Genomic DNA, 19,848 nt, shown 5'->3' on the forward strand with positions numbered 1-19,848 from the left:
CCGGTCCATTTCCTATGAGCGCACAGGGAAACAAATACGTCCTTGTGGTTATGGACTACTTTAGCAAATGGCCGGAGGTATACCCGATTCCAAACCAGGAAGCTAAAACAGTAGCGGAGGTATTCACCTACAATTGGGTTGCGAGATACGGTGTACCTATAGAGCTGCACTCTGACCAGGGAAGAAATTTTGAGTCGGCAGTGTTCCAAGAGATGTGCCAGATACTGGGTATCCGGAAAACTCGAACGACGGCTCTTCATCCCCAATCTGACGGCATGGTGGAACGGTTCAACCGAACCCTGGAAGAGCATTTGCGGAAGGTCGTGGACAAGAATCAAAAAGATTGGGATGTCCGCATACCCTTGTTCCTGATGGGATACCGGTCAGCAGTGCATGAAACAACGGGTAAAACTCCTGCAAGGGTAATATTCGGCAGTGAGCTCCGTTTGCCTAGTGATCTGAAGTTTGGGGTGACTGGTGATGCTAGAAGGATTGGAAAAGAGACGTCAAACATCCTGGAAGAGGAGCTGAGAGAGATACATGCTCTTGTGAGACAGCGCACACAAATTATGAGTGACAAGATGAAAGCCAGGTATGATAAGGCGATGAATTCCGAGGGTTTCCAGGAAGGAGATTTGGTGTTGCTGTACAATCCACAACGAAAGAAAGGTTTGTCCCCAAAACTACAATGCAACTGGGAAGGTCCGTATAAGGTCGTAAAACGGCTAAATGACGTAGTGTATCGGATCCAGACCGTCGGGAGACCAAGAAACAAGATGAAGGTGGTCCACTTGGAAAGGCTTGCAGCGTTTGGAACCGCAAGTGTGTCTGATCGGGACGATCAGACTTAGGTGGAGGGCAGTGTGGCGAATACTGCGGCAACACAAAGCGAACAACGAGAAATAGGCAGAATGTTCGAAGAATGACGTAGAATGTTCCACAAAGAGAAACGTCAAGTTGGATGAACACTGCGAACAGCGAGAGAAAGAGAATGAGCGATAAACTTCAGAATGTTCTAGAGTTGCCATAAGTGCCAGCGCAGGTATATAAGGGCGCCGCCACCGCGAGGTGAGTTAGTTACAAGTCAGCAAGCTACAAGTAAAGTGAGCGGAGAATTGAGTTGCGAATAAGCAAGCTATAAGTTTAATTGTGTTAACAAGTAGTAAAGCGTTGTTATTGCTTTAACAAGTATTGTAAAGTGTTTTTACTGTATTAGCAAGTATTGTAAATTGTTTGTTGTACAATAAAGTTAATTGTACTACAATTCGGTCATCGTTAGCATTTATTTAACAATCCACCGATACGAGCCCGAGTATATTTGGGTAATCCCTCAAGGTTTCGAGGATAATCGTAACAGTATATTCAAACAAAGTTAAATCATCATTCGCATTTGTACTACAGCAGGTGGAGGTTGTATCTGTCTAAGTATTTCTTGTGCCTATTGTGAGTGTGAAGTGTGTGTCAATTGTTAAGTGTAAAAGTTGGATGTACCATTGTAAAAACTAGGTATTAAACTCCTAGAAAAACCCAAAAATTTGAAAAGGGGAAAAAAATAAGAAACTTGTGCTAGTGCTTGATCCAGACGTTCTTACCAAGGTGAGTGCTACAGTTCTTTGTGATTGGCGGCAGCCAAAATGGACAGCGACGCCTCGGCGTCAGAGAAGGGGGAGCCAAACCAGGAGCTGGACACCAATCCAGCGTCAGACTGGTTTGAGGTAGGAAGAAACAGAAAACAAGCTGCAAGGAAAAGACAGATAAATAAAACTACAAAGGGGGGTCTTCCAATAGCTGAGTCAGAAACAGACGACGACTGTACCAAACGGACGGACATAGCAAGTACTACCAAAAAATCTAAGACAGACCAAGCTAACGGCACTCGTATCCCGTTACAAGGAATGTTAGTGAAGAGATGAACATATGCTAAAACGACGACAAAAAACTTAACGGGCACTGCGGACATGAACAGTGAAAACAAGGAGAAAGAAACTTACAAAAACTCGGACTGCGAACAAACACGTACGACAGAAAGCAAAAGTGTGACCAACAGGGAAAAAGAAAAAGAACACGCGGACAGTGTGTGCTATACAAAAAGGCACAGGGGAGATTATTGCGTTCTGGTGGACACCTCAAAATCTAACACGATAAATAACGAAAAAATGCGTAATGGCATATTCCTTTGGGATATTATAAGACATTTTAATATTGAGGGGATTAAAAACATAAAAGCCATAGGTAGATCACTCTACAAAATTTTTTTTGAAAATTATGAAGCTGCAAACAAGTGCGTTAGCAATCCCGACTTAATTAAAAACCAAATGAGACCCTTTATACCAAGAAGCTTGGTAGAAACAACTGGTGTAGCTAGACAAATACCTCTTAACTTCACTGAGGAAGAAATAAAAGAAAATATCATTTCAGATATTCCTGTTACAGCTATCTCAAGAATTACCAGAAGAGATCCCAATGACAAAGAGAAGTTCATTCCAACTCTCGCTGTGAAAATAAGTTTTGAAGGCAACGAACTACCAGAAACCATAGACATTTTTTGCGTAAAAATCAAAATGGTTCATTACATTCCTAGAGTTAGGCATTGTTACAACTGCGGCAGATTAGGGCACACAAACATGGCCTGCAGAGCAGCTAACAGATGTATTATCTGTGGCAAGGCAACCACAAATTCGTGCATACTACGCGGAGGGGATAATCACAATTCACTCGAGAGCAGGAAATGTTCAAAATGGGCCAGAGAAAAACAGGTGGTAGAAATTATGACAATCAAAAAGGTATCGAAGTCTGAGGCGATTGGGATGTACAATTTAAACAATAATAACCGTTTCTCAGCTCTAGAAAACTATGAGGGAAATTTCCCACAGTTAGAAGCAAAAAGCACAGCAAGGATCAACAATGATGAAACAGTAAATAGAAAACTTACATCATATAAATACAATTACGTAGTTAGAAATCACCAAACCCACACAACAGCTACACCTAACCCTCCCAAAATATTGCCGAAAGCTACAACCAAAACACAACCCGTCTACGAAATGCAGAATTGGTCTAAGGTCACAGAGATTGAAAAGCTGGTAAATCTCCTTATAAAAAGGTACGACATCGACGTAAACGACCCCTTGGTTAACCTAATTCGCAATATAGGCGCAGTACACATTGAAGACAAAAATCCAAGTAACAAAGATGACAAGTCCAATAAAAATATTACAATATAACGTACAAAGCCTTAAAAGTAATAAAAACTATGTAGATTTCTTTAACACTAGTAATAACATTGATATAGTCTGCCTCCAGGAAATTTTTTCGCATGACAACCATACAACTCAACACAATTTAATGAACTTCAACTTACTCAGAAAGACCAGAATCGATGGATATGGTGGCGTAGGAATCGGATTTATAAAAGGTATAAAATTTACGAAAATCAAATTTGTTACAAATTACGACATTCTAATAGCCAAGACGATTAATCTTATTAATAATCTAACTATTTGCAACTCCTCCCAACCTTGACATTTTAAATTTTACTAACGAACTGAACCGCGTAGTACTTTTGCTTAACAATCATGAAAACGTTATAATAGCAGGGGACCTCAACGCTAGGCATCAAGTGTGGGGAGACAGAATATGCAACACCAAAGGAAAAATAGTTATTGACGAAATCAGTAACACCAATCTCCAGTGCATCAACAGTGGAGCAATCACTCACCGCACCGGTAACAGTGCAGGAACGGTAATTGACATAACTCTGACCAATATTAACAGCAGTTACACAAAATGGCACTGTCAACAAGTCCAGTTGGGAGGCAGTAAGCATTTCCCCATCATCGTTGAGGTCACTAATAGCAGCAAAAAGCCCAACTATTTCATCCCCAAGGAACGACTCGCCCAGGAACTTGCTCAGTTAAAATTCTCTGACTTAGAAAATATCACGACAGAAATAGACAGCGTTAGGAACAGGATTAAAATTGACTTAAACACATCCAGGCGTACCCCTAAAAACTGGTGGAGTGATGACCTCAAAAAACTGTACAGATTACATGTCGCTAAACGCAAAAAAGCTTATCATACTAACAATGTTAAAGACATGGAAGCCTCAATTACATCAACTAGCGACTGGAAAGAAACGGTGAAGGCGGCAAAGAAAGCGAGCTACAACAGTAAAATTGAGGAGATAAACACTTGCCCCAACTCGACACAGGCTTGGAAATTCATAAGAAATGTCAAAGGCAATAAACGTGCGTCTCACAATTGGGCAGCTGAAGATGACCGAAACTACTTAGAACTGATAAGAAATCAAGCTCAACAAGCCAGCAACCCTTGTAACGTCATCACTCCAACCACCGCTGCATCAGTAAACGCCAACAACAGCGTTGACTTTTCATACAGCAGATTCGAAAATCTATTAGCTAGGAAAAAATCTACTGCTGGGGGTTTCGACAGAATCACGTTTAATACATTAAAACAATTGTCCACTGAGTCCAAACAGTCGTTAGTAGACGCCCTAAAAGAACATTTCTACAGTAACAGGGTCCTAGACGCATGGAGACAAATAAAGGTAATTCCAATACCGAAAGCAAACAAAAACCATGAGGACATAAATAACTTTAGACCAGAGACCGTACCGGTTATGCATTTTATAATAAAAGTCAAAAAATTAAAGTTATTTTTTGACTTTTATCATTTTGAGCAAATAATACCGATTATTTCTGCTTTTTATTTTTTTAAGGCAAAAATAAAAGTTAAAATTTGCCTTTTATCTTTCTGAGCAGAAAATAATCGGTAATTCTTGACTTTTATTTTTTCAGGCAGAAATAAAAGTCAAAGCTAAAAATCAAGTATTCCAGAGTTGTGTATATTCGAATGTGATAGTTTTGAAGCTCCTACATGGATTTTAATAACCCCTAATACCCAAATACCGGAGTTAGTTCCAATCTATATGTATACATATACATATGTACATACATACAATACATGAAGGCATTTTTTGTTAACGACATCAGATCTGCACCGATTACTCGATTTGCAAAACTGAGGTGCCAAATTAAAGGGCTTAGCCTCTAGATATACCACAAGGTAGGACTCCTTTGTATAGGGTTGCCACCTTTTTTAAATTATAAAATCTGCACCGTTCGTTGTATTAAAACAAAAGAGATGACAAATGAAAGGGCTGGGCCTGTTGATGTGCAAGAAGGTCTCTTTTTTTTGAGCAGGGTTGCCACCTGCTTCTAAAATAAAAGACTTACACCGTTCGTTGTATTAAAACAGAAGAGGTGCCAAATGAAAGGGCTGGGCCTGTAGATGTGCAAGAAGGTTTCAGTTTTTTGAATAGAGTTGCCACCTGCTTTTAAAATCATAAGACTTACACCGTTCGTTGTATTAAAACAGAAGAGGTACCAAATGAAAGGGCTGGGCCTGTATATGTGCAACAAGGGTCAGTTTTTTGAATAGGATTGCCACCTGCTTCTAAAATTAAAGAATTACACCGTTCGTTGTATTAAAAGAAAAGAGGTACCAAATGAAAGAGCTGGGCCTGTAGATGTGCAAGAAGGTCTCAGTTTTTGGAATAGGGTTGCCACCTTCTTCTATAATCATAAGACTGACACCGTTCGTTGTATTAAAATAAAAGAGGTACCAAATGAAAGGGCTGGGCCTGTAGATGTGCATGAAGGTCTCAGTTTTTGAATAGGGTTGCCACCTTCTTCTAAAATTATAAGACTGACACCGTTCGTTGTATTAAAACAAAGGGGGTACCAAATGAAAGGGCTGGGCCCGTAGATGTGCAAAAACGTCTCAGTTTTTTAAATAGGGTTGCCACCTTCTTCTAAAATCATAAGACTTACACCGTTCGTGGAATTTAAAAAAGATGCCATATTGATGTAAAGATCTGCCTATCATATTTCAAACAATGCATTTTTAATTAGGCGGCAACCCTTTAAAAAAAACCAAAGCAGGTCTGTAGGTCAATATTTTTCATCTGAAATTTCATTTGGAGACTCGACAGAACGGTGTTAATCTGATGATCTCCCCAAAAATAAAATTTAATTAGGCGGCAACACTTTTCAAAAAAAAATAAGACGTTCTTTCTTGCAGATCTTTACATCAATATGGCATCTTTTTTTAAATTCCACGAACGGTGTAAGTCTTATGATTTTAGAAGAAGGTGGCAACCCTATTCAAAAAACTGAGACCTTTTTGCACATCTACAGGCCCAGCCCTTTCATTTGGTACCCCTTTTGTTTTAATACAACGAACGGTGTCAGTCTTATAATTTTAGAAGAAGGTGGCAACCCTATTCAAAAACTGAGACCTTCTTGCACATCTACAGGCCCAGCCCTTTCATTTGGTACCTCTTTTCTTTTAATACAACGAACGGTGTAATTCTTTAATTTTAGAAGCAGGTGGCAATCCTATTCAAAAAACTGACCCTTGTTGCACATATACAGGCCCAGCCCTTTCATTTGGTACCTCTTTTGTTTTAATACAACGAACGGTGTAAGTCTTATGATTTTAGAAGCAGGTGGCAACTCTATTCAAAAAACTGAAACCTTCTTGCACATCTACAGGCCCAGCCCTTTCATTTGGCACCTCTTCTGTTTTAATACAACGAACGGTGTAAGTCTTTTATTTTAGAAGCAGGTGGCAACCCTGCTCAAAAAAAAGAGACCTTCTTGCACATCAACAGGCCCAGCCATTTCATTTGTCATCTCTTTTGTTTTAATACAACGAACGGTGCAGATTTTATAATTTAAAAAAGGTGGCAACCCTATACAAAGGAGTCCTACCTTGTGGTATATCTAGAGGCTAAGCCCTTTAATTTGGCACCTCAGTTTTGCAAATCGAGTAATCGGTGCAGATCTGATGTCGTTAACAAAAAATGCCTTCATGTATTGTATGTATGTACATATGTATATGTATACATATAGATTGGAACTAACTCCGGTATTTGGGTATTAGGGGTTATTAAAATCCATGTAGGAGCTTCAAAACTATCACATTCGAATATACACAACTCTGGAATACTTGATTTTTAACTTTGACTTTTATTTCTGCCTGAAAAAATAAAAGTCAAGAATTACCGATTATTTTCTGCTCAAAAAGATAAAAGGCAAATTTTAACTTTTATTTTTGCCTTAAAAAAATAAAAAGCAGAAATAATCGGTATTATTTGCTCAAAATGATAAAAATCATATTTTTAAAAGTCATGGAGGAATCAGAATCTACAATGAGAGACGAGTCTAATGGTACCTTTGAAAAAGCTATAGCATAATTTTATCACTATGCCTTTTTGATATCAAAAATTTTAAAATAACTTTTATTTTCAGTCTCTGCTTTAGACCCATTTCACTCATATCTGTTGTAGTAAAGAGCATTAATATGATGGTGAAAGAATCGCTTAACGAGTTCCTGGAGACAAGCAACCGACTTCCCAAGAAGAGCTACGCCTATCGAAAAATGAGATCAGCAACAATGTGCATTAATGAAATGCTACATCTTATAGCAGAAAGAAAGAAATGTAGGGAATATGTTATGATCTGTTTCTTAGATATGTCGGATGCCTATAATAGAGTAGATCTTGGTTCACTCCACAATATTCTTCTACAATGCAACATCGACCCAACAATTGCAAACTGGATTAATAACTACTTTTCTAAAAGACATCTGACCCTAGGTAATCAGACTGTTGAGATAAACTCTGGCCTACCTCAAGGTAGCTGCCTATCCCCAACGCTATTCCATATTTATACAGCCCAACTGCACGAAATTAATAACTCTCAGACTCAACTATTTCAGTTTGCCGACGATCTTGCGTTAATATCCACTGGCACAAACAAATTCTCTGCAGCTCAAAATTTACAAAACAAAATAGAAGAATTACAAGCAAAATGCGACAGCTTAAATCTCATATTTAATCTGAACAAAACCAAATTCATGTATATGTCTGCAAATAATAAACAAACCTTTAGTGTATCCATCAACGGCCTAAACATTGAAAAAGTCCATCACTTCAAATGGCTGGGAAGAACAATCAGCGCGAACTCAACCATTAAGGTACACATTAGAGAAATTAAAAGAGCAACAACTTCAGGTAAAAACCTCATTTCTAAATTAACATCTATCAAGTCAGGCATTTCACCTAAAACTTCTATAAATCTTTTTAAAGCGTTTGTACGATCCAAAGCAGAATATGCCAACACCAGTTACGCCAATGCCCCTAAAGGGTATAACAAACAGCTACAAACCAGTGTAAATGAAACGTTGAGGAGATGCCTCGGAGTTCCTCCAAACACTCCAACACTCATGAGATACGCGCTGGCTTGTGAACTTCCACCTCTTCCCAGAGCTGTATGGCTTACGGCCAAGGAACTTGTCAAACAGTGGTTGATCAATCCTGAACTTAGAACACAGATCCAGAACAGACCTCCCATAAATTCCAGCTACAGCATAACGTACGAAAAATTTAAAGCAATTATCAACACCATAGATACAAATGTAGCTTTCAAAAGACACCATAACCTTAACTGTTACGAATCTGAATTGGCCCAGTCCAAAAAGAACGTTACTCCTACACAACTCAGAGCTATCTACAACAAAAAAATTAACACGCTAAAAGAGGAAGGTTTCAAAGTGTATGCCACTGATGCATCGGTGTCAGATAACAAAATTGGCTGTGCAGTCTATGTGGTAACGGCTAACGTCTCATACCTGTACAATATAGATGGAAACTTCACATCAACTTACGGTGAGCTAGTAGCACTTTCTCAAGAAATCACGATAGCCATTAATAATGAAAGTAAAAAAGTAGCAATCTTTACAGACAGCCAGAGTGCAATTAAGGCCCTAAAAAGCCGCACCACACAAAATTTCTTAGTAGCTGAAATCCATAACAAACTTTATCATTCCCAAATAGAAAACATTGCAATAATCTGGACACCTAGCCATGTGGGTATAACCATAAATGAAAAAGCAGATATAGCAGCAAAAACAGCGGTTGACCATGGTAAATCTTTACCCCCAAAACTCACACCTTGTGAAGCACTGAGAAGGATTAGCAAAATGTTGGGGACTGAAGCCAAAACAGAATTTACCAACAAACTTCCAAACTGGGACCCGGACATAGTAGAATTTTGCACGCCCAAAGAAAAACAGCCATGGTTTAAAAACAAAATATTGGACTTAGATGCATACGACATAAAACTCTTTAACAGAATCGCAACTGGACACACGTACGGTAGCACTTATCTAACCAAATTTCAGCATTACAGATCAGACAATTGCAGCGCATGCAACATAAAAGAAACTCCTGAACACCTCATATTTGATTGTATCAAATATAACAACTTACGTAACGATAATTCTCTTTTCCGAAAAAAAAGGTAATATAAAAGAAGAAAAAAAAAACAAAATAAGAAATTTAGAAAAAAAAAAATTAACTTATAAAGTATTAAAATATACAAAAATATTGTACGTTTTATACAAATGAGATAAAATATACTCAACTGATGAGTTTCACATACCAGTTATATATCAACTTATAACATTCGTTTAAACCAATGTACTCAATCTGTCAATATATGTTTGTGTTTTCAGTCTTGGTGTATTGTCTTATGTAGTCTTGTGTCGTCCTTAAATCTCATAAAATAAGAATGAGGAAATGGCACAACGCCGAAACCGGTTTGTCTGCAAACCACACTTGACAAGGGATGACGGAAATTCGTTCCAAAATAAATGAGGAAAGTAGCTGTTACGCTAACATCAGCCAGAAAGAAGCAACATCAAGGAGTCGTATAATAAAAGACTCTTCAACGAGGAATTTCAACAAAACACGTCGATATATGATAAATGGAAGCAACATTGTCCAGCAGTTTAGCCGAAGGATCATAACTAACCAAACAATCGTTCGCAGATAGACTTGTGTTATGCTAAAGGAAGCTGTAATCCACAGCGTTTGGGACAAATAGCAGTTTGACTTAGAAAAGAAACACAAATGGTATTAGACTACGATTACCACTGAATACATCACGTTTTAAAGAACCGGCTATTTAAGGTGTATAAACCTAGCCATAAATGGAACTGTCGATTGGTTCCTAAAGCCTAAAAAAAAAAAAACAAAACAAAGTTAAATAGTGAAATCTATTGAACGCAGTATTTTCATGGTGTTAGGGTCGATGGTAACAACAAATTGTGTTGTCACGCGCATCCAGACGCACCACTAATTGAGGACTATCGGGCTGGAGACATGATATGTTCGGATTGTGGGCTTGTAGTTGGTGACCGCGTCATTGATGTGGGATCTGAATTGTGTACATTTAGTAATGAGAAAAGCGGAGTTGATCCCAGTCGCGTTGGTGGGGCGGAAAATCCATTGCTGGGTGGCAGGGATTTATCTACTATAATTGGACCTGGGACCGGGTCCGCTTCTTACGATTCTTTTGGCGCACCAAAATATCAAAATAGGCGCACAATGAGCACTTCCGACAGGTCACTGATTTCAGCTTTTAAAGACCATAGTGGATCGTGCGAATAATCTTTTCAAACAGGTATGTTATGAATATGTATGTACCAATACACCCCGCGGGTACTGTTTATGAATTTGTACAACGATTTTGGATTGCTGTGCCCAAACGCATGAATCGAATCAAAAAACTTGTACACACACTTGTAGACAACAGTTCACGCTTTATTACAAAAATTTTATTTACTAACTCTGTGCACTATTATTATTATTATTATTATTATTATTATTATTATTATTATTATTATTATTATTTATTAACAAATTGAATAAATTAATCCGTTAATATTATTGAACGAGCATTAGCTGCCAGGACTATCAGCTCTAAATAATAAACTCTTTGTGTATCACTTAAAGAAGTAAAATTGTCAATCGAAGATCAGCTTTAATAAAATAATTATTTCTATATACGGACACGAATATGCTTTATAAAATTGTTTATATAATTTATATTTTCTTTCGTAGGCGTTTTAAGAAGTTCAATCCAGTTGCTTTTAAGATATTGGCTTCTGATTTCAACTAGGTTATAACAGTCTTGAAATATGTGTTTTAGAGAGAGCGTATCTCCACAGAGTGCACAGGATGGAGGTGGATCACCGGCCAGGAGATGTTGGTGAGTGTCCTGGGTATGGCCAAGGCGCAAACGGGAGTAGTTCTTAATCTGCGATTTTGGGATGTCGGTAGGGTATCGTATATTTTTTAGGTCTCTGTTGATGGATGTGTAGTGGTGATGGTTATACTGAAGCCATTCGCTCTTCGCGAAGCCATTCGTGGAGGTATCGCTTGATTGCTGCACACATGTCTTTCTTCTCGCAAGTTCCATCTTTTGTTACCGGTAGAGTAGGAACGGATTTTGCTGCGCCATCAGCCGCTTCGTTGCCGTAGATCCCTATGTGGGTACTGTTTAGTAAGTGGCCCACCTATTTCGGGGTATTGCGTCCAAAGGGGTGACCCGATCCAAAAAAAATTGCACACACTTGTAGCCAAGGGTCTACCCATTATTTTAACATCCAATATTGTAATTTTTGGTCACTAATTTATTTACAAATTGGGTTTGAAATATGACCTTTTTGTAAAATTTGAAAATTAGCGTACATTTATCACTCCTATTCTCCTTAAAGCAGCCACTTCACCAATTCATTTTTGTATTCCCCTTCACTTTACACTTTACTCGATTAGTTATAACTTGATTTACGACTTTAGTATTAACCAATTAATCACAATTCATTAAATAAAACACCTTCAAAATCATGCGTCTGACTTTGGTTGCACATGCAAATTAAATGGCGGAGTTCAGCTGTCAAACTCCGAAATACGCAAAAGAATGAGAGACAAAAGAAGATAGGATATAACCCAGTAAGCATTAAAAATATACAAAGGTGTTCTCTGCAAAAGGTGTTCAGCTCCTTTTATTCACAAAACAGAAAGGAGAATTCTACTGCCTGAGGGTTATAATCCCTAAGTGCGGCCGAAGGCCGCCTACGCAGCAAGGTGTTCTCTGCAAAAGGTGTTCAGCCCCCTTTCTTTGGCAACACAGAAGAGAATTCTACGTAGTGAGGGTTATAATCCCTAAGTGCGGCCGAACTAAGTTAAGTTGAGTTGGAGAAACCAGCCCTTAGAGTTTGATAAGGGATTTTGAATTGCATTCAGCACTGATTTGCTGTCCGAGCATATGAGAGTTTTGCAGCCCTTCTCAAACGCCAATGTTATTGCACAGCGGATTGCGACTGCTTCTGCAGTGAAAGAAGACGCGGTGTCTGATAGAGTCTGTACCATCAAAGTGTGACCAAACTTATTTACTACTGCGAAGCTTGCTGGTGAGGTTTCTGTTCTCGACCCGTCTGTGAACCATATGTTCCAGCCATCAGCTTCATAATGAATTTTGCGCTCTCGGAACAAACATAAGAAGACATCAGTAGGGGTAACGCTTTTTTTTAGTCTAGCCAAACCGACATCGCATGACGATTTCATGATCTCCCATGGCAGATGTTTTGGTTGGTAGTTTTCCTCCGTGTAGTGGAAATCTAGATATTTGGAAACTTCCAGTATTCGATGTATTGCTGAGGGAGTTCTTTGCTAATGTTTTTGATGTCATTATCAATGACCGAGTTGGATGGAAAAACAATTTTTGGTATTAAGCTCGAATAGACTTGATGTACTCTTTCTTCTACAGATGGTAAACCAGCCTCTGCTAATAGGTTTTTGATGGGAGTTGTGCGGTATGCGTAGAGACTCGCTGTTGTTGTTGTAGCAGCATACAAACTCCCCAAAGAGTTTTTGGCGAGTGTTGCTGGAGTGACAGTCCTTGGCCAAATATAAATCTGGGTCGTTCCGGTTACGCAGATCCGACTGTCGTGGGAACGTAGCGTAGTAGGGACTCGCTCTCACCGATTGGTGGTAAATCGGCTTGAATGTATTTAAGATTGATCTAGGAGAGTTTCCATGCAGGTAGAGTCCATAATTGATTTTGCTTTATAATAGAGTTTTAGTTAAGTATATAAGTGTATTAGTATGTGTAGTATATTCGTACTTACGAATATCCACTTCAAATAGTACACATATATTGTACTTACAATATATACACTTATAAAAAGCCGGAGGAAAAGAAATTACTTGAGCACGTTGCTTAGTGGTAGAAAATGTAGTGGTGGTTTATTCACATGCATATCGATAATTCTAGTGTTGGGTTTATTAACAATGGAGCGTTCGAGAGGCAGCGCAATATTATACGTACTTAAGGTCAAGACACATAAGTGTGCTAAAGGTCACGTCACATAAAAGTGTGCTATGCTATATTACACGCCTCCCTCAAAGTTGAAAACTTACTTTAGTTTTATACAAATTCATTTACATTTGTTCACTTTTACATTTGTTTTTTTTGTAATAATACTAGTTCAAAAAATTTACATTCGTTTTTTTGTAATAATACTAGTACAAAAAATTTACATTTGTTTTTGTAATAATAATTTTGAAATATTTACATTTGCTTTAGTTTATGTTCTTCTCTTTAGAAAAAAAAATTTATAAAAAACTATTTTTTTACGGCTTTGCCGTCTTGGCGTGGTCTTAAGGCACGCTTAGGTGTTATATCATCAACCGTCTGAGGCGTATTCTCTTTAGTGCTAGTTTCATTACTACTTTTGCTGGTAGATTGGTCATTTATAACCAAAGTATTGGGATTAGCCTCAGCGTCAGTACTAATGCTACCTTCACTATTAGCGCTATTGTTTGAAGTAGCTTCTGATTCAGATACTTCAATGGTGTTTGCCGATTCAGACGCTTCATTAGAGTTGCGTGGTCGAATTTGATTAAGATGTCTTTTGATTGTTCTATTATTTAACAATGTACAGCAGTATGACCTAGGGCCTAACTGTTCTCGAATTGTACCTGGAGACCAGCTAGCTTTATTGGGATTACTGTAGTCACGAATCCAAACTTTTTGACCCTGACTCAGTTCTAATTCACGTTTTCCACGGTAGTTGCGTTCACTAATCTCTTGTTTTTCAATAATTTTTTGCTTTACTAAAGGAGGCTTAAGAGTAGAAAAACGAGTCTTGAGTTGTCTACCAAAAAAAATTTTAGCTGGAGACTCGCCTGTGGTACAGTGTACTGAGTTGCGATAGTCTGCCAAAAATCGATTAATTATGTTGTCAATGTCAGCATTAACATTGGCTTTCAGACAAGCATGAAATGATTTTTTAAAAGTTTTTACAAAATTTTCAGCTTGACCGTTTGATGCAGGGTGACCAGGTGGTGTTAACGTTTGTTTTATTCCATTGCAACGTAAAAATTCCTTGAAATCAGCTGAAGTGAATTGTGAGCCATTGTCACTGACCAATACATCCGCCAGTCCAAAACGACTGAAAGTTTCTCTTAATTTACTTATAACAAACTTGGATGTTATGTCTTTGGTCTTAAATATCTCCACCCATTTGGAATAAGAGTCAATGACAATAAGAAAATGAAAATTTTTAATAGGTCCTGCAAAGTCTAAGTGAATTCTACTCCAAACAGAATCTGTTGGTTTCCACGAAATTAACTTACTCTTTTCAGGACTAGACTGCAGAACTTGACAAGGTTTACAACTTTTTATCAACATCTCGATATCATTATCTAACCCTGGCCACCATACATAGGATCGCGCGAGACCTTTTGTTTTAACTATACCCAGATGAGAAAGATGTAGCGATTCTAAGACCGATTGTCTTAGTTTCTGTGGAATGACCGTTCTATAACCCCACATGATACATCCATATTCAACGCTCAACTGGTCTGCCTTGTCGCGATATGCTTTAAAACTTTCATTTTTTACATTTGGTAATGTACCACTTTGAATTGCTTCAAGCAGTCTTGAAAACAAAGGATCTCGTTTGGTTTCTCTTGCGATATCATTAAAACTTAAAGAAATGTGATTGTCAGACTCAACAAAATTTATATAATTACATTCTGGTAAATCTTTACCAATAACAGATTGTGGAATTCTTGATAAGTTGTCAGCATCATTAAGGCTGCCCTTGACATACTCTACAGTATAATTAAAACCAGATAGAATTAGTGCCCACCTTTGAACACGAGCAGATGCCATAACAGGTAAACCCTTAATTTCACTGAAAACTGACACCAGTGGTTTGTGGTCTGTTAACAACTTGAATTTGTTACCTAATAGGTATTGTTTGAGTTTAGTTACTGAAAATATAATAGCTAGTGCTTCTTTTTCTAAAGTGCTATAATTCTTTTCACTTTTGCTTAGAGCTCTAGAAACAAAAGCTATGGGTCTCAAAGAATTATCAGGAAACTTATGCGACAAAACTCCCGCTACTGCGTTATTACATGCATCAGTAGTCAATACTATTGGTAAGTTTTGATTAAAATGAACAAGAACTTGATCGGAACATATATCATTTTTTATCTCTTCATAAGCTTTCTGACACTTCTCTGACCACACAAATTTAACATTCTTTTGAAGTAATTCGTATAAAGGTGACATTTTATGTGCAAAGTTTTTAATAAATTTTGCATAATAATTTACCATGCCCGCAAAGGCTTTTACTTCAGAAATATTTTTAGGAATAGGGACATCTTTTACGCTTTTTATTCTTTCATCAGTTTTGGTTAAACCGTTCTTATCTATGGAAAATCCTAGATAGGTGATTTTTTCTTGAAAGAAAACTGTCTTTTTCGAATTTAAAGTTAAGTTCGCTGATCTTAATTTCTCCAATACAAGTCTTAAAGTTTTTATATGCTCTTCCATATTTTTGCCTGTAATAGTAATATCATCTTGATAAACTACGACGTTTGCGATGTTACGCAATAAGCTTTCAATAGCTTTTTGAAATATTGCAGCTGCAGGCTTGATACCAAACGGCAAACGAGTGACTTTGAGAGTGCCTATGTGTGTACTCCACGTACATAATAATTGTGATGCTTTATCTAACTCTAATTGGTTATACGCATTCGATAAATCGAGCTTAGTAAACAATTCCCCACCTTGTAGAGATGCAAAAATTTCTTCAATACGCGGCAATGGATATTTTACGTCAACTAAATACTTGTTCAAAGTTACTTTGTAATCAGCACATATTCTCAAATCACCGTTTGGCTTCAAGACTGGGACTAAAGGTGTACCCCAGTCAGAATGATCAACCAGCTCAGGAACTCCTTGTTTTATTAAAACACGTAATTTTGTTTCGACTTTGTCTTTCCCTGCCAATGGCAATGGACGCCATAATAAAGATAAAAATAAGATAAAGATACTTTGCTCACATTGTATTTACCAAGTGAGTCTTGAAAAACATTTGAAAATTCACTCTTAATATTTCGAGCTAACTCCTCTTTAGTAAGATTGTTAATTGAATTGACTTGTAAAAGTTCAAAATTGAACGCGCGTAAAAATGATCTACCTAACAGAGGTGGGTTATCATGTTTGGTCACAACTACAGTAATCTCTTTCTTAATACCCAAGTACATAATCTGTGCATTGTACTCACCAACAATTTGTATGCGATCACCACTATAATCAAGATAGGTTGTGTTACACTTAAGAATAGTTTTGTTAAAATGTTGTTTGAAAAATTTCTCTGATATCAGCGTACACGGTGCACCTGTATCGCAGGCTGCTCTAACCTCAATACCATCAAACGACACAGAAAGAGAATACACCTCATTCGGCTTTTGATCATTTACACTAAAAATAGAATAATTAAAAATATCATCTTTGCAATCATCTTCAACCTTACTACTATTAGATACGTAATTTAATTGTACTTTCATCCGGCATACAGAAGCAAGATGTCCAATTTTACCGCATGAATTGCATTTGCTTTTCTTGAATTTGCATTTTTCGGACTCATGGTTACGCCAACCGCAATGACTACTCGTTTTTCGCTCGTTTTTGTTAGATTGACTCGCATCTTTGTTGTAATTTTTCTTCTTTTTCATGAAATTCACGCTAACCTCATTTTTATTTTCGGCCTTTGCCGCCATTTTGCACTCCAGAACCATTGCTTTTCTTAAAGCCTCTTCACAAGTAATAGTTTCAGCTTCTTCACACAATTTTTCGTATATTTTGAATGCATTTTAATTTTCAAATTTTAAATTTGCAGGTTAACGCAAGCTTTTTTACACGAGTGTACCACTCTGCCGCTGTTTCGCTATCTAATTGTTTGGATAGATGAAACTTTTTTCGTTCTTGGAACACAATTACTGGGGGCGTATAATGTGTCTCTAAAATTAGGCACAATTCTTTAAAAGTTTTTTGTCGAGGAGTTTTCGGACTACATAAACTGTGTAGTGTACTATATGCGGCCGTACCCACCGTCTTCAGCAACACATTCTTCTTTTCTTCCTCTTCTTCACATTTTATTTCAGCTAAGTGAATGTCTAGTTTTTCGCGCCATATTGCCCATGTCTCGATGCTGGGCTCAAATTGTGGTACCACCATCATCAATTTCATTAATTCTTCCATGTTGAATTATTGTATTTTTTTCTTTTGACTCGTCGCCAGTTTGTAGTATATTCGTACTTACGAATATCCACTTCAAATAGTACACATATATTGTACTTACAATATATATACTTATTAACAGCCGGAGGAAAAGAAATTACTTGAGCACGTTGCTTAGTGGTAGAAAATGTAGTGGTGGTTTATTCATATGTATATGGATAATTCTAGTGTTGGGTTTATTAACAATGGAGCGTTCGAGAGGCAGCGCAATATTATACGTACTTAAGGTCAAGACACATAAGTACACATAAGTGTGCTAAAGGGCACGTCACATAAAAGTGTGCTATGCTATATTACAGTATGTACATGGCATTTTTTACTTGCGAGATACGTAATAAGGTTTATTCTGGCAGCTAATGCTCTTTTGATATTCAAACATTGATCCGTCCAGCGGTAATTATTGGAAAATATAATGCCTAAGATTTTAAGTTTTTTTACATTCTCTATTTGAACATTATTTACAGCTAAATTATGGTTGTAAAAATCACACGAGTGTTTCCTACAAATGTGGAAATTTTTACTTTTTTCTAGAGATATTTTAGCTCCGGAATATTTGGTCCAATCCAGAATATCTTTTATAATGTTCTTAAAAATTAAATTGTTTTCTGTATTTTTATTCCTTCTACAGAGTATGTAAACATCATCTGCATAAATACAATGATCCACATAGTTATTTGATTTTATTATGTTGCTTATTTCGTTGAAGGCAATGCTGAAGAGCACTACCGATAATGGGGAACCTTGCGGTACGCCATTATTTAGGGTATACGTCTCGGAGAATACGTTTTGTATTCTGACGCGGAATTTTCTATTTTGTAGGAAGGACTTGACAAAAGAGAACATTTTGGGACCAATTCCCCACGAACGAAGGCGGTTTAAGATGACATGGAGTCCTATCCGGTCAAATGATTTTTCAAAATCTAGTGATAGCATGGAGACGTGATTGCGGGTTGAGAGAGCTTTTGTCACATAGAAGTCTATGTGAAGGAGGGCGTCTGTACAGCCTCTGTTAGGTCTGAAGGCTACTTGGTTAGAGTTGATGAGTAACTGCGACTCAGTGAGCCATGCAATACGATTTGCTATTATCCGTTCTAACACTTTTGATAAGCAAGACAGAAGAGAAATAGGACGGTATCCGTCAGTTGAAAGGGGATTTTTATTTGCCTTAGGGATAGGAACTACAGTGTCGACTTTCCAGTTTTGTGGTATGATACCCATATATGTAATACTCCTATATTGGCAGTAAGAGCTAGTACCGTCCGAAAACACTACAGTACAGATATATCAATAAACACGTACGAAAGAAAAGGAACGCATACGTTTCTAAATAAACATGTACACAACACATATACAAAAACGGCACTCAAGTACACAATACACTGACAAAAACCGTACTAGACTGTCTCGCTTTGATTTCGGAATGCTTACACATTGAGAAGATAGCTTACTGCCAATATAGAAGTATTACATATATGATGATACCGGTATCAAATATAGTGTTATAGAGGCATAGCAATCGAGATTTTCCAAAATGGGACATTTCTTTTAACATCTTGTAAGAAATGCGGTCGAAGCCAGGAGTTTTTCCTTTCGCTATTGCGAAGCACATCGATAATTCTGTCGCAGTGATTACTTTTTCGATGAGCTTTGCTTTCGGGTGTATTTCGCCAAGAGGTGTTAGATGATTTAGGGCATACAATTTTTCACTTCTAAACTGATTGGGGAAATTGGTATCATCAGAGAGGTTTGACCACACTGAGGCAAAATGATTTGAAATTACTGATGGGTCCGAAGGGGTTTGTATGGATTTCTATTGCAAAGTCTGTTGATTCTGCTCCATATATCGGAAACAGAGGAGTTGGGGGAGACAGATTCCGTAAACTTCTGGAAGCTAAGCCTTTTTTGAGCTTTCATTTCTTTACGGAAGATAGCATTGCGCCTTTTGAAATTAATAAGATTTAATGGCGTTGGGTTACTTTTGAAATTATACCAAGCTTGCATTTTTTCCCTTCGGAGATTTGAAAGCATTTTATTCCACCAGGGAACATGGGTTTCTGGACGGTATGCTANCATGCAATACGATTTGCTATTATCCGTTCTAACACTTTTGATAAGCAAGACAGAAGAGAAATAGGACGGTATCCGTCAGTTGAAAGGGGATTTTTATTTGCCTTAGGGATAGGAACTACAGTGTCGACTTTCCAGTTTTGTGGTATGATACCCATATATGTAATACTCCTATATTGGCAGTAAGAGCTAGTACCGTCCGAAAACACTACAGTACAGATATATCAATAAACACGTACGAAAGAAAAGGAAC

At 37.5% G+C, this 19,848-nt stretch overlaps 2 protein-coding genes across 5 annotated transcripts; both read left to right on the forward strand.

The window, feature by feature from the left end:
- Nucleotides 1-1,387: 1,387 nt before the first annotated feature.
- On the forward strand, nucleotides 1,388-4,594 carry LOC108369544 (uncharacterized). Of its 3 annotated transcripts, none has more exons than XM_017624666.1 (2): nucleotides 1,388-3,241; nucleotides 3,293-4,594. In XM_017624666.1, the coding sequence occupies exon 1, from the start codon at nucleotides 1,959-1,961 to the stop codon at nucleotides 3,222-3,224; it is 1,266 nt and encodes a 421-aa protein (XP_017480155.1). In that variant the 5' UTR covers nucleotides 1,388-1,958; the 3' UTR covers nucleotides 3,225-3,241; nucleotides 3,293-4,594. The 3 variants fall into 3 exon arrangements, with proteins under 3 accessions (XP_017480155.1, XP_017480156.1, XP_017480157.1); XM_017624667.1 differs by having other exon boundaries at nucleotides 3,304-4,594; XM_017624668.1 differs by having other exon boundaries at nucleotides 1,388-1,715; nucleotides 2,419-4,594.
- A 3,144-nt stretch (nucleotides 4,595-7,738) lies between these two features.
- On the forward strand, nucleotides 7,739-10,167 carry LOC108369543 (uncharacterized). Of its 2 annotated transcripts, XM_017624665.1 has the most exons (3): nucleotides 7,739-8,098; nucleotides 8,174-9,386; nucleotides 9,601-10,167. In XM_017624665.1, exons 1-3 carry the CDS (start codon nucleotides 7,942-7,944, stop codon nucleotides 9,638-9,640), a joined length of 1,410 nt encoding a protein of 469 aa, XP_017480154.1. In that variant the 5' UTR covers nucleotides 7,739-7,941; the 3' UTR covers nucleotides 9,641-10,167. The 2 variants fall into 2 exon arrangements, with proteins under 2 accessions (XP_017480154.1, XP_017480153.1); XM_017624664.1 differs by having other exon boundaries at nucleotides 7,739-9,386.
- The last annotated feature ends 9,681 nt before the right edge of the window (nucleotides 10,168-19,848 follow it).

The sequence above is a fragment of the Rhagoletis zephyria genome, unplaced genomic scaffold (genome assembly GCF_001687245.7).
Source record: "Rhagoletis zephyria isolate East Lansing unplaced genomic scaffold, Rhagoletis_zephyria_1.1 Rzeph_scaffold_03731, whole genome shotgun sequence".
In the NCBI taxonomy this organism is placed as follows: Eukaryota; Metazoa; Arthropoda; class Insecta; order Diptera; family Tephritidae; genus Rhagoletis; species Rhagoletis zephyria.